General features: G+C 39.7%; 1 protein-coding gene across 5 annotated transcripts in view; it reads left to right on the forward strand.

Moving 5' to 3' along the window:
- PRDM16 (PR/SET domain 16) overlaps nucleotides 1–13,971 on the forward strand; it is a 432,507-nt gene that overhangs the window by 150,427 nt on the left and 268,109 nt on the right. For all 5 annotated transcript variants that reach the window (XM_054009215.1, XM_054009214.1, XM_054009211.1 and 2 more), the window contains one exon: nucleotides 1,415–1,764. In XM_054009215.1, coding sequence (XP_053865190.1) covers nucleotides 1,415–1,764 — 350 coding nt within the window. The remainder of the gene's footprint in view (nucleotides 1–1,414; nucleotides 1,765–13,971) is intronic.

Here is a 13,971-nt window from a genome sequence, read left to right on the forward strand (position 1 = left end):
GTAACTTAAAATGTCCACTGTTTAAGCATATATGATACATTACTCTTAATGCGATGTTATAAGCTAGGGATGCTATAATTATGCTTGCGAAGGAACATACATTGCTGAGTGCCAAACCGCAAATAAAGACAGAGACATCGTTGGAAGGTCAAATTGGCCACAGCTTTAATTGAATAACCCATTGAACCAAATAAACCAAACCTAAAACTAGTCTGGCAGCTCTGGCCAAACCTGAGCCACAGGTGCCGTAGGCTTTCTTAGGGTCACAGCTCATGCCACAGAACAGAGCTCCTTAGGCACTAATCTGCTGTACATGTACTGGGGCCGGCTGTTACTGGTGATCCCAGCCTTGAGATTAGTTAACTATGCTCCAGTTATGGGATGTGCAAGCAGGAGTGCTCCTGGTCATTGAAATGGACATGACCAACATGCCCTGGCAGACGTTCAGTGTTGCAGAGATGAGCACAGGGCTGAGGCCACTGTTCCTCTGAATCATGTCTGAATGACTCCCCTTCAGAGCTGCTCAGAAAATGGAACCAAGATTCATCAGCATTGGTTTTCTTTATTAGTGTCTCTGTTTCATAAGTACTGCCTGTCGTACTGTAAATAAGCTAAAATTGAGTACCTACATTCTCCAGTACACACATGTGCTTTATCCTGGGACCCCTAAGGAAAGTGACAACTCACTAGAATTATCGGATCTTTGTGCATGCAACTTTCATCCATAACTTCGCTTTAATGTGGCTTTTTGCATTTGATGTAAAATACACGGAGTCAGTTAAAACATTGAACAATAACGGAGAGCTCTGGCCACCTTCTCCATTTTCCTCCGTCCTCATTCCAACATTGGAAATCATCTGGCATGGCCATTCTGAGCCTGTGCCACATGATAGTCATGGTTGCTGGCCTCCATTCCATTCTTCAATTAATGCCATTTTGCATCCCACTTAGCCATACTTACATTCCTTTTTCCTTCCTCGCTAGAGGCCACCCTTGCTTTTTCAGTAAAATCTCAACTTTCCAACCTGTTGAAGTGTGAAGCCCTGCAGCATGCCGTAAGATGCTCACAGGGCTGTCTAATGTAATAGTTGTTCATCAGCTGGACTTGAATGTTTAACCAAGCAAAGGTAGCTCCTTAATGTCACTGTCATTAGCTGTGCATTATTGTAGACATATCTGCACCAAAACACTGGATCGACACACCTTCAAATTACTGGGGAACTCTGGAAAAACCCCAAACTCAATGGGGAAAGCTGTAAATCTGAATTCTGTCTCTCAGGATCATCTTTCCTGTAGCACCATTCCCACCCTCTAGAATGTCCGCTGCACATTGATGTTCCTTGTCCAGGGAAGGGGTTAACTAACTGTTGACTTCAGGATTTTAGAATGTGTTGTTCTGTTGTTTCCCCTTTAGGTGACAGTGAGATTGTAAATAGTATGTATGAGACAGACCCTGATCTCCTGGCTGGTGAGAGTGCAGAGGAGGAAACAGAGGACAGTATTATGTCCCCTATCCCCGTCGGACCTCCATCACCTTTTCCTACCAGTGAGGACTTCACCCCCAAGGAAGGCTCACCTTACGAAGCTCCTGTCTACATTCCTGATGACATTCCAATCCCGCCAGACTTTGAACTCAGAGAATCCTCGATTCCAGGGGCAGGGCTGGGGATTTGGGCCAAAAAGAAGATTGAAGTTGGGGAAAGATTTGGACCTTACATGACAATACCAAGGACCACATTAAAGGAAACAAACTTTGGATGGGAGGTAAGCATGCTGACTATGATTGATCACACTCATTTGTCTTGTATACAAAATACTTATGAAGCTATATTGAGTCCCGACTGGCCTGGGGACAAGAGTATATAGAAAGGCGGTACTTTGCTAATGTCATATTTCCCTGGCTTATTTTGTACCACAGTTTATATGCACTACTTTAAAAAGTAACAGAAATCCTGCTGGATAGCCTCTAGGCCACAAATTTTGCTCTAGCACCGTTATCGGAAGGCTAGCTTTAGTGACGTTGTATCATTTCTTAAAACACACATTCTTGCAATTTTCTAAACTTGCTGTCACAACAGAACAAATAAGATTAATCACATCATATTTTACAGGTGGCAAAGTACTTAAGTATGTCACCTTAGATGGCCAGTCCATATTTGTCATACCAGTCCTTTAGTTGGTTGTAGAAAAATAACTTGTATCCATTAACATCCTTGAAGCAAGTGTTCTGGAGCCCTTTGCCATCTGACAATGGTAAAGAAACACAGAAAAAGAGTCGCTTTTCCCAGAACTGAACAAGGAACTTTTTTAGAAAAAGGAAAACAGTATTATCCTTAAAACACGTGTCTGTCTCTCTGCTCGACTGTTGAGTTTATCCCTAGAACCTTCTCCAACCTGTCCATCTTTCCTATCTGAGAATATCCAGCATTGCTCAGTCTTACACTAGGGAGAATTATTTCAGAATTTTACATTAGCTTAAGCATAAATTAGTAGTTTTGGAGAAATGTTATTTAACATGTTGTTGTTAAAATTCTGTAGGAAGGTTGTGCTTTTTTGTAATCCAGAGTCTTGACAGTTTGGAAAACAAGACTACGTTTTCAGTTCCATGATGCTCAGCAATGTTAAAACACCTGAAATTCTATTAACCTCAATGGTTTAGAGAACCCTAGGGAAAACACTTTCTAGCAAGGTTTCCAGTACTTTTTGGTTTTGGTCAGGTTAGAAACTGGATAGTACAAGAACTGCCTTTCTTCTGGTATTTCTCCTTCCCATCCTGGCTGATCTTCAAGGCAAACACATGATATAGTTACTTTAGTTTTGTTCACATGCAATTCCAAAATCTTAGAAAAACTGTGCTGGTTTTAATAAGCTCACATCTACAGTCAAAACCAGTGAGTAGGATATTTCTTGAAAAAGAAATCTGTCTGTCTATGCTTATCCTCGTCCTAACAACGATCCTCATATCTAAAACAATGCACTTTATAACAATGAGGACACATCTTACTCTGTCATCTGCAAAGCTGGGTGAATAGAGATGACAATTTTTCACAATGTTTGCAGACTAAATACCATACTTTAGTTCACAATGTCTGTGAAACCATTGTTGATTTTTTTCACAAATGTTTTCAAACATGGAATTCTATTTGTATGAATGTTCACAAACAAAATGAATAATACATACAATTCAAAACTGTTTCTGTAGGAAATGAAATTTGTCTTGTAACTGAATGGATTTTGCTTGAGACAAAAAATGGAAATACCATATGACATCAAGTGACCAATCATAAATAGCAATTAAAAAAAAACCCAAGAATGATTGGCAAAGACACCAATAGGCCATACATTTTTGTCCAAACTCATAAACATCAAAGACTTTTCATAATCTGAAAAATGGTCACGTTTCATTTAAAATATGTTTGTGCTCAGCTCTGGTTATATTTACATTCCTCAATATTCATTGATTCTTTAGATTTTACAATCAGATTCCACAAAGCCCAGATAAAGGTGTCCCGCCTGTAGCTGATGTCTTTGCCTACTTTTTTTAAATGTCCAGGAACGTGCAGAAAAAAAAGCAAAAAAGACACACAAAAACAAAGCTCAACTAGTAATTGCCTTCCCTGTATGGTAAGAAGTTCTTGAAGTGCTAGAAACAGGGCTTGGTTGAATGATGAATGAATGACTGAGTCAGGGTTCCCTATCTCTCTCTCCGTCTCTCTCGTTTAAAGAAAAGGAAAGAAAGAAAAAGAAAAGTAGACTCACGGCTAAACTTTCCTGGATGTGTAATGGAGGTGCCTCATAGGTTCATCCTGGAGTTAGCTCCTTCTGTTGTGAAGTTTGTAGTGTATAGAATGTTTGGTCGATATCGCGTTCAAAATACGCTTTTGGAAAAGACTTCCTCCTCCCCTCCCCCCATTAAAGCATTGGAAATATTTGGCCATTTCAGGGAGGATGTGGTACAGGGAAGCTTTGGGATCACATGAAATACTGTTCACACAGAATAAATATTCTTCTGAGCAACATGGCAACACCTTGTGGAATAAAAGAAAATATTCCTCAAGGAACATGACAAGTAAATGGTTCTCAGGCTAAGAAATGGGCATGACTGTGAATGGAAGTAAATCTTCTTGTTTTTCTGAACCTGACACACACAGAATTGGTCTTTGAGCATGTTTGTCCTACTTCAAACAATCAGGGGTTAAATATGGTGCCATCTCTTTGGCTCACAAGTCCTGGAAATTGGAGGGAGTTTGAATACTGGAGCAGTGTGCTTTCTTTTCCTCCTGTAACCTTGAGGTAACTTTGTTCTTGTCTGCTGTATTCTTCTGATAGAAGTCTCTGTTTACTTTCATATTTTTAAGTAACATTCCATATCTCCATTACTCACTGAATGCAAGGCCTGGCACAAGCCATTTCTATTATCTGCCATATATGTTGACTCTGTGATACTATTTATTTTTGCGGTGTACGTGAGAGAACTTTCTCTCTCTATGGTGCTCCTCACATTTCTTTGGCATTCCTTTGTTCCCTGACCTGCCAGCTACTTTTCATGCAAGAAAGCTAGCAATATTTGTCCTCAATCTAACGTCCTCAAACAGTCTTAGACCCACTCTGACACTATCTGTTTTGACCTTGGTTTCCTTGTGAGTTCAAATACCAGTCGCCTGTTTTTTGTGCTCCTTCTCCTTTCAGTTTGTGTCATTTTCAAGTCAGAGATAAGCAGTTTTTAATAGTTTTAATTGCTTTTTAGAAATCTACTTTTAGTCACTAAAGAATTGGTTACATCTAAGCAGCCTGTCTGGAGGCCTTTGAGTTTTGAATTGGAATACATGTAAATATAGTACTTTTGCCACTTTATTTGTTGAGCGAGTTTACATTTTATTGTTATTTCATTTGAGTATAAGGCTGGAAAACCCTGAAAAGAGATTTCCTGTGCTGTCTCACCTCATAGCCCTTGTACTAAAGAATCATCAGTACTTAGAGCAAGTAAGTGTTTCCATCCTCTGGCAATGAAAGTCATTACATAGAAAACTGGACGCAGTAAAAGAATGATCAGTAAATTTTTTGTAATACTTCAAAATTTTAACGAGATTCTTTATCCCAGTGCTGCTTATTGCAGTAGTAATGATCAATGACTGTAGTGTTGGTAATGTACTATGAGAAATGTTCACAAAGATCATAGTGCTAGTTGTGTGCTATCTACTTCCATACCAGTTCAACATTATTTTTATTTTTTTACAATACTTCTGTGTAACCTGTGGTTTCAATCTTCCTTGATTTATAATGCTAGAAAGTGGAATCCTTTCACAGGACTATTTACTTAGTGACAGCTACATAGTTTATGAATACTACAGTTGGATTTTCTGTGCAACATGTTGTGCATTTCATTAGTGTTTTTATTTAATGAAAGATAATTATTTTTGGTTTCATATTTTCTTGCAGAACAAGTGAACATCATTTCATTCCCAATAGCTGAAATTTCTAAACTAAAAATTAGTAAAGTTACAAAAAATCCTGAAGACCTTTTTAAAAAAAAAAAAAAAAAAAAAGTCCTGTTAGAACACTTTCTGTTCCCTTGGTGGTTTTGTTTTCATGCCCAAAATATAAAATACTCAGTCTTCATAATGGGAGGTATTAAAGCAATCTTTGACTAATATTAATTAAGAATGCAACTGGGACTTATAACGGTGAGGGAGCAAGATCTGAGGGTTTTTTTTTACACCTTGTTTGAAAGTTGGTTGCTCTAATGCTCACTAGCACCACCTTTGGGTACTGGTTCAATACTAAAGCTAGCCAACATTTTTCATCATAATTTCTAATTTTGACAATAGTGGAAAAAAGTCGCATTCTTTTTGTCATATATATATATATATAGACCAGTTCTATTCAGATGTCTTCCACTAATGGTTTTATAAAGCACTGGTCTTTGTAGTATCTGAGTACCAAGACTAGGGACTATTTGGAAAATTCAAATCGGGCTTTTGGCTTAGATTTTGCACACCCCAAAAATGTGAGTTTCACCAGATCTTGCGATTTGGTTGACCCCATCTCTAATTGTCCAGGAATTTCCCCAATCATTGTAAGTAAATATAAGAGTACTGTAATGTTGGAGGTCATTACTGTATGATATTGTGAGTTTTGGGTTTTTTTTAATAGAAAGCAACACAGTAAGGCTACAGATCCAAACACTGCCCAGACTTTTAGAAAATGTGACTCTGATTCTGTACTTTGTAGCTCAGGCCCATTTTTTTTTTTTTTATTTAAATAAGGAACAAACCCTTTGGTCTGGGGAACCAGTGAGAACAGGCTTTCTTGTAAATATGGACCAATCCATTCTGGTCAGGATGGAATTACTGCAAGATCAGCTTTCTGTTTCTAGGCCTGGATGAGGCTAGGCATGTGAAAATTAAAGCAAAACAAAAAAAGCTAATTGAACTGCTTCAAACTTCAGAATAGGCTCGGGGGTCCTGTTTGAGGTAGGGGTCAACTCTAATTTCATCTGAACAGCTTCACCCATGCCTGGTCCTGATGCAAAACATCTAGCTCCAGGAGGCAAAAGAAGAATGCCATATGCTGAAACTTTCAGCTTACTCATTATTTCCCTTAATAGCCTAAAAGATCACGCAGGGAATACAGAAGGCTGTGTCTGACCTTGAAAGAGAAAAAAGATGCATATTGCTTATTACAGACATTTTTCCCTTTAGTGAGACAGGAAGATTCAGGTTTGCACTATGTGAATATCTCCCATTTTATCTGTTTCATTTCTTTAACCACATTGTTTCTTTATACATTTTTTCTCAAATATTTGCTTTCTGGACTGTGTTTTTAAGCATATTCTTTAATTCAAACCACACCTGTTATTCTGGGTTTAAAAAAACCAACATGGCATGGCAGTGAATGATTCACACTCATTTCATAAGAATAAATGAGATGTGTCGACCTGATTATCCCCCCTCTCTCATGGAGATGATTCAATAAATGCTCATATAGTTCAGTGTGTGCTCTGTCTGTACTCTCTGAAACAATCATTCCTGGAAACCACCACACTGCTTGTTTGTCTGTTTATTTTTATTTTTTTAAAAGAGGATGCAACCCAAATTAAAAGCCCTTGATTCTTTCGTGTGATGTGATTGCATTTCAGCATGCTCTGCTTTCCTGATCCTTTGCCTGCTGACACAGAACGCACAAGTCACAGTACCCCAAATAAATCACACCAGGTTTTCACTTTATTGCCCCTGGGGCCTAACCCCCCCACCACCACAATGAATATGATCATTTGTTGAGTAAATAATGACATTTATCATAGTGCTGTTTATTTTGCTAATTAAGAGATGGCTGGGACTGACATCCTGGAGGGAAATATAGCAACTGAACGCTGGGGAACTTGGGAGCAGTGCTCCGAAGTGCCATTAGGCAGGTTTTTGTCACAGAATAAATACAACTAATAAAACAGAATGATTAGTCCCTTTATTCCAAGTTGTATTTTAAGAGTGACAATCCATTGAGGTATAGAAGGAGACTTCTTGCACCTGTCCTATAAGCCTCAGAGAGGCAAAATGGAATTGCCCTTTACAGACCAAAAAACAAAATCAGTGCGGGTGGTTATAGAAACCATCCTACTGAAGAAAAATAGTTGGGCGGATAACTTAAGAGCAAGCAGTTCAAGATACAGCAAGCATTCCTTGCTTGGAAGCTCCGGAATCACATCTGGGCCAATAGTAAATGCTGGTGGTTTATGAATGTCTGAGACACTTTATGTTGTCAGTTACACATAATAGTTCAACCTCTTTCCTCCCGCAGGAGAGACTATTTAAGCATTGTGTGTGGTTTTTTGTTTTGTTTTGCTTTTAAGAAATTGTGACGCACACACATTGAGGAAAAATGTGCTTCAGAGAACTGGCTCTGAGAGCTGTGTGGGGAGAGTCATATCTCCTCAGGGCTTAAACAAAATTAAGTCAAGTAAGAAAAGAATCTGAACAGCTTTCAGAAAGCGATGGCTTCTGGATTGGTTCTCACTGGGAGGAACACATAACCCAAACTATCTCACTTCACTTAAGAATCTGATACAAAGTCCATTGGAGTCTCTGAGAGTCTTTAGGGGATCAGGCCCTAAAATAATTTATATTCCCCACGACCTGAAGGGCAAACAGTTTCATTAGAGTAAAAGCCAACCAAAATCCTTGACCCTAAACTGAACTGACGCTGAACTGCCAAATTTGTTTTGGAATTCAGATTCGGAATCCAAAGTGGGGGTGCTAAAACATGAGAGATCCTATCCCGGCTGTGTTGCCAGCTCAGCCTTACTAGGAAGGCACCAAAATCCATATCTCCCAAGAGAGCTTGTATTCATCTGCCTCCTTTCTAGACCAGAGCGGCTTGGAGAAGCATCTGAGCTCTTCAGCTATATGCAACCGAAGCAGAGAATCTGTTTGCCCCAACTCTAACTAATGTACATTCTGATTATTTTTAGAAAGGATATGATACTATTTCCTTGTAGCATTTCTTTCTATATCTTCTGATTCACTCATTTTCCCGAACCTCTCCCTGTCCCTCTGGCTTGAGAGTAGTGTTAGTATAACAACCATTACTTCTCCGAAGGCAGGAGTTTATGAATCATTCCTTCAGAGCCACATCTAGTGCTTTTGCAAGGGATAGGCAGTCTTAGGGGCTGCCGAAGAACAGTGCACACAGCCCTCCCAGAGACAGAGCGTGGTACCTTTTGCAAGATGTATATTTTTTCACACAGGGCTCCTTTGCAGTTCCAGAAGTTTTGTTTTGACAGCATAATTCTGCAAAAGCAACAGTCTGCAGGGCACTGGTTATCTGGTAAACAGGACAAAAGGGCATTGTGAGGCTTCCTACATACAGCTATATTTTCTAGTAGCTGCTAGCAGCTATTAAAGCATCATTGTTACTAACTTGGTAGTTAAAGTTTGTGTCTGACTGATTTTCATGGGTTACAAACCTGGAGGTAGACATTTGCTGTCAGCTGAAATTTGGCAAACTAAGTGTGAATTTTTAAAAACGAGTCTGTTGGGGGAACTTTTTCTTTTGACTTTTTTTTATCTGTGTGATTTTTGGGGCTCTTGAAAGTTGCTGCCCTGATGACCCCGGAGACTGAGTCATTTTCCCACAGTACAGTATGGGCATCAACAGTGCCAGTGTCTCCCACAACACATTGCCTAAACTCTGTCGTGGAGTGACCATCTCTTGGACTGCGTGGATGATGCAGCCACCGGGCCCCTTCAGTTGTTGGTTTCTCTGCTCTGAGTGGCATTAAGAAAATATGTCACGCCTTCCTGACGGCATCTTAGCAATACGGGTTCTGGTCCAGAAATCAGGAGTGGAAAAACATTTATCTGAAATGTCAGAACTTCAGAAAAGTTTTGGAATGGGGTTCTAAAATTTGATTGACCCCAGGAAGGGAGGGTTCTTGTGTCATCAAAGGAAAATTACCCCTCTCTAGTTATGTCAAGGGCTTTTTTCGTTTAACCAAATTTTAATAGTAGACAAAGGTGAAAAATATATCAAAACAGTGCAAAGCGAAACCATATAAATCAGTGCCACTGTCTGATGCTTCACCAACACCATGACATCAGGGTTAGAGGAGGGAGTCTTTTTTAGCCCAGGAATGCCAAGAAATCCTGCACTATCTTAGGCACTGCTCTGAAACATGGGTATATAAGGAATTAAGGGAAAAAAAGAGACAGAGGCAATGACTAAGAATACCTCCCTGATATTTCTCCTTTATTTCCTTAAGGGGTAATAACTCATGAGTGATCCGGCAGAGGGCACTTTCTTTAAATAGAACATTCTGATTCACAAGCAGAAAAAGGAAATAAATATTTTCTTTTTGTCTTTGAGAGACATACATGAATACCAGCTTCTGAAACAGTATTTTATCATCCACATATTTTAAAAAAGAGAGAGAGAGAACCAAGAATAGCTCACTTGTGACCACAGGACTTGAAAAATAGCCTTTTCATTGTCAGAAGCCTCGCAGGGTACAGGACACTATTTCTTCCTCTGGAATGTTAACCTTCATATAATTCCAGGCTTTATTATTTTTTCTTCTTCTTCCAGAAAGCTCTGGCTGATGGAGCATTAGAACACAGTAGCCTTTTGTAAGGGAAATGATCAATAAGTTAGAATTAAATCAAAATGTTACTGGAAAGGCACCATTCTTTATCCTATCTCATCTGTGGTTCCAAAGTACAGAAGCATCAGTAGGTGACTTGCAATAAGTCATTCACTGTGCAGAATTTAGTGGTTGCACTGTGAAAGGATTCATATAATTATTTTCTTTAGGTTCTCTCTGTGTAGTTCATCCCCAGCTCCTGGGTTTCAGTGTTGGGTCAGACTCAGAATCTCCAGTGAAGGTTGTAGTTTGTTCAGCTTTGAGTGAAATTTAGAGAGAGCTGCCAAATTTCAAAGCCCCATACATAACATGATTTTCTTGCAAAATCATTAATCGTCCTAGAATTAGACTCTTAAGGTTTGTGACCTTAGCGAACCTCTGGGTGAACTTGATCTGAGTTTTGAGTTTGTAATGAAACCTGAAAATAGGTTTCAGATTGGGTTGCCAACATCTTGCGCTACTCTATCTTGTGTGAATGGGACAAGATGTTAACAGACAACAGTAGATGTTTCAAAATGACATTTTTAATATTAGATAAGTTACTTGAAAGCTATTTTTAGATTTGAAAGTTTCCTATTTAAAGAGACTGGTGGATTCTGTGATTTTTTTTTTTTTTTTTTTTTTTTTTCATGAGGTGGTTTGGCAACTCCCAGGAGCAAATGCCGAGGGGTACAAAAGGTTTCCAGTTTGAGCCTATCTGGAACCTTTCAGACTTTGGAGAAGATCAGGATACCAAATTTCTGGCTCAGGAATATATATACATTTACTTGCTCATCCTCATCCTTGTTGTTTATTTAATCCCAACAAAGTGCTAGGTCCTGTACAGTAAGCAAAATGAGACAATCCCTGCCCTGAAGAATTTACCATTTTGAAAAAAAAAACAAAGAAAGACAGGCTTTACTGAGAATGCATGGAGATACATTTTTTTTTTTAGACTGGTTAGTTGGCTTATGGCCATTGCTGAAGGAAGTGAGTCTTTGGGAGGGGTGGTAAGCAGGACGGTAGCTTTGTCAAACAGAGTTGGGAGGGCTTTACCATGCATAGGGCGGGTTTGATGATTTAGTTCTGGCACCACCTCTCTCACAAACCACAAACTTTTTTTTTTTTTTTCTAAATGGTGCATCATGTCAGCCACTGTGCCCAGCCATCCCTGTAAAATGTCCACCTTGGCTCATTTGTGCATCTCTCTTCATTTCCTGCTTCTCTGTGCCCTCTCTGAAAGTAAACAGATAACAGGATCGTTTTAGACACTGGGCTAAGTGGAAGCTGGTTAGCTTAATCAGGTTCCAGCCTGGTAATAGTCCGCTGTGACCATTTAATGTGTTTGCATTAATCGGAGACATGCACATTCAAGTGGGATGTGTAAATAAAGGAGAGGCATCTCTCTCTGAAGGAAAGTCAATTTGTGTACACATCAGAAGGCACAGAATCAGAGGGTGGTTAGTCAGAACTTGCCATCCCTTATTGTTTGGGCTTCAGAAGTCTACGAATGTATTTTTAAAAATATCCTTTGCACTGAGGGGTATTCTCACCCCCATGTTCTATCTTATCTGCTGCTGTTAGCTGGGCCTCACCTGACCCTGCCTTGACAAGACATTGCTAATTCTAAAGTAAATCTCCAGTAGGTCTCTCAAGTGACATCATGTATGATAAATGACACCACAGCACACTGACCCTCGAGAAATACTACTGTATTTAATCTCTTTTATAACTTTTATAGTCTAGAAACCACTGTATTCCAACCAGTTTGTCCTGGGATTTGCACTGAGGCAGTTTATTCAGAAGAGGGAAGTGGGTATTTTGCTCCTTTTTATCTGATTAGCAGGCAGTATTTTTCTTCATTTTGAGAGAATGCTTGGGCAAATCATTGGTTTAATTGTACATTGTATTGTCATCCCTGTTCAGTCATGTTCAGAAATACCTACAATTCCCCACAACCACCACTACCTCCCTTTTCCCATTTAGATCTTACTAAAGTCCATTCTACCTTATCAGCACAGTAATTTCATGAACAGAGCTAGGATTTCTGCCATTTAGGCCCCGGCCATTGTCTGTCGCAGCTGCAGTCAAGATAAACCCTCACCCAGAACAAAGTTGGAATGACCTTTTACAAGCAGAATCTGCCTTGTTTCTCTCCAGACTAATTTATCAGCCTTCATTTCAGCCTAGTCTCTCAGCAGAGGCCTGAAAGAACATTACAGAGAGCATGAATGAACAGGGGGATTAAGATGCTTGGCTAGTCCCTCTTTTTCATCAGACACCTTCTGGATTTACTGAGATGTAAGCTGTAAATGACCATAAGTGGTGAACTGCCTTAAACTTGGGGAGGGGAGAAAAGAAACCAACCGAATGTTTGGGAGAAGAGGAGTGAAGTAGGGAAGCGGCTAAGCCGCCTGCCTTGAAATCAGAAAGTGGTAGGACTGAGTGATAGCTGAATTCTCCACCTCTTTGCTGGCCCTCTTGTTTCGGGTCTTTACCGATAGAGCATTCGGTCATCCCTGAGAGATAAAAGGGGTTGTGCAAAATTTAGTGTTCTACCTACTGAAACAGGCCTACAGCTGTTTCAGAGAATTCTAAGCCACAGGAGGCTTCTGCAATTTTAGGCTGAACTTGTTGCCCAAAATAAATAGATTACTTAGCAGCTCTGACGTGTACCAAAAATCTTCCCATGTAGCAACCCCAGGCTACTATTTACTCACCTTCACTCAATAAACAGGGTTTTAAAAATAACAATATTGGAAGCTTATCTTTAATATCGGCAGGAGTTAATTGTCTTGTTTATTTCTAACTCAGTGAATTTAGCAATGGTGAGAAGTGTCAAAAGGGCAGAGCTAAAAGAAGTCCCCTTTATCTTCACAGCAGGCAGAACAGGGGCAGCTGCCCCAACCTGGAGATGCTATTGTGAGGCAGGGAGAAGGCATTTGTCTCTTTGGGAAAATAATGGGAAAACATAACCAAAAATAATTTTGGATGACGATTCTGTCTGTGCAGCATAGGGAGCTGCTGTTATTTTACTGGAATCTGCTCAGCTATCATTAGTACGATAGGACATCAGCCTTAGATCTTGCTTTTGTTAGTGCTTCTATCTTTTGGCTTCCTTTGCTCTTTTTATGCAATAAAAAAAGGGGTTATTTTTGTTTAATAGCTTTCAAATACACTACTGCAAAAGCAGGAGTTTCTGTGTGTTGGGAGGAAAAAAACCTTTTGTCCATAAAAGTTGTATCAGTGTGCTGGATTACTTTAATTGAGTTGACTTGAAAGCTTTTGGAAGGGAAGAATTAAATACAGTGCCATTGGCTTAAACTTTATTTGCTGTGGTTGTCGTTGTTATGTGTGTATTGTCTGCCATCCGAGTACGTGGCATGAACAAGACATAAGGGAGGTACAGTCCCTGCCTGAAGGAGCTTGCATGTTTAATTAGTTACACAGTAAGTATCAGGTGCACCATATGTTGGAATGATCAGATAATGGGTAACTCTCCATAGGTCCAGAGGGGTATAGTTTTAATGGAGGGAGAAGATTTAGACTTTGATTGCTGGGCTTTAGCCTCCTGTTTTAATGAAGAAGGTGGTACAAGGCAAAAGATGGAGTTCCAAGTGTGAGAGCCTGCCCAGAAGGAAATCTGAAGATTTGTTGAAAAAGAATGCTAGAAGGCCCATTTGGGACGTATGCGGTGTGTGTTTGCACACAGTGATCAGTGATGGACAAATCTCGAAAGGTGAGATGGGGTTGGATAAGGAGCCACATTTTTGGAAGCTTATCTAAGGCTATGATCGGCCCAACCTACAAAATTGAGCTGGAAACCTCTCAAGGAAAGCGGTGGCGGTGAGATTTCC

The sequence above is a fragment of the Malaclemys terrapin genome, chromosome 19, assembly GCF_027887155.1.
Source record: "Malaclemys terrapin pileata isolate rMalTer1 chromosome 19, rMalTer1.hap1, whole genome shotgun sequence".
NCBI classification, from domain to species: Eukaryota; Metazoa; Chordata; order Testudines; family Emydidae; genus Malaclemys; species Malaclemys terrapin.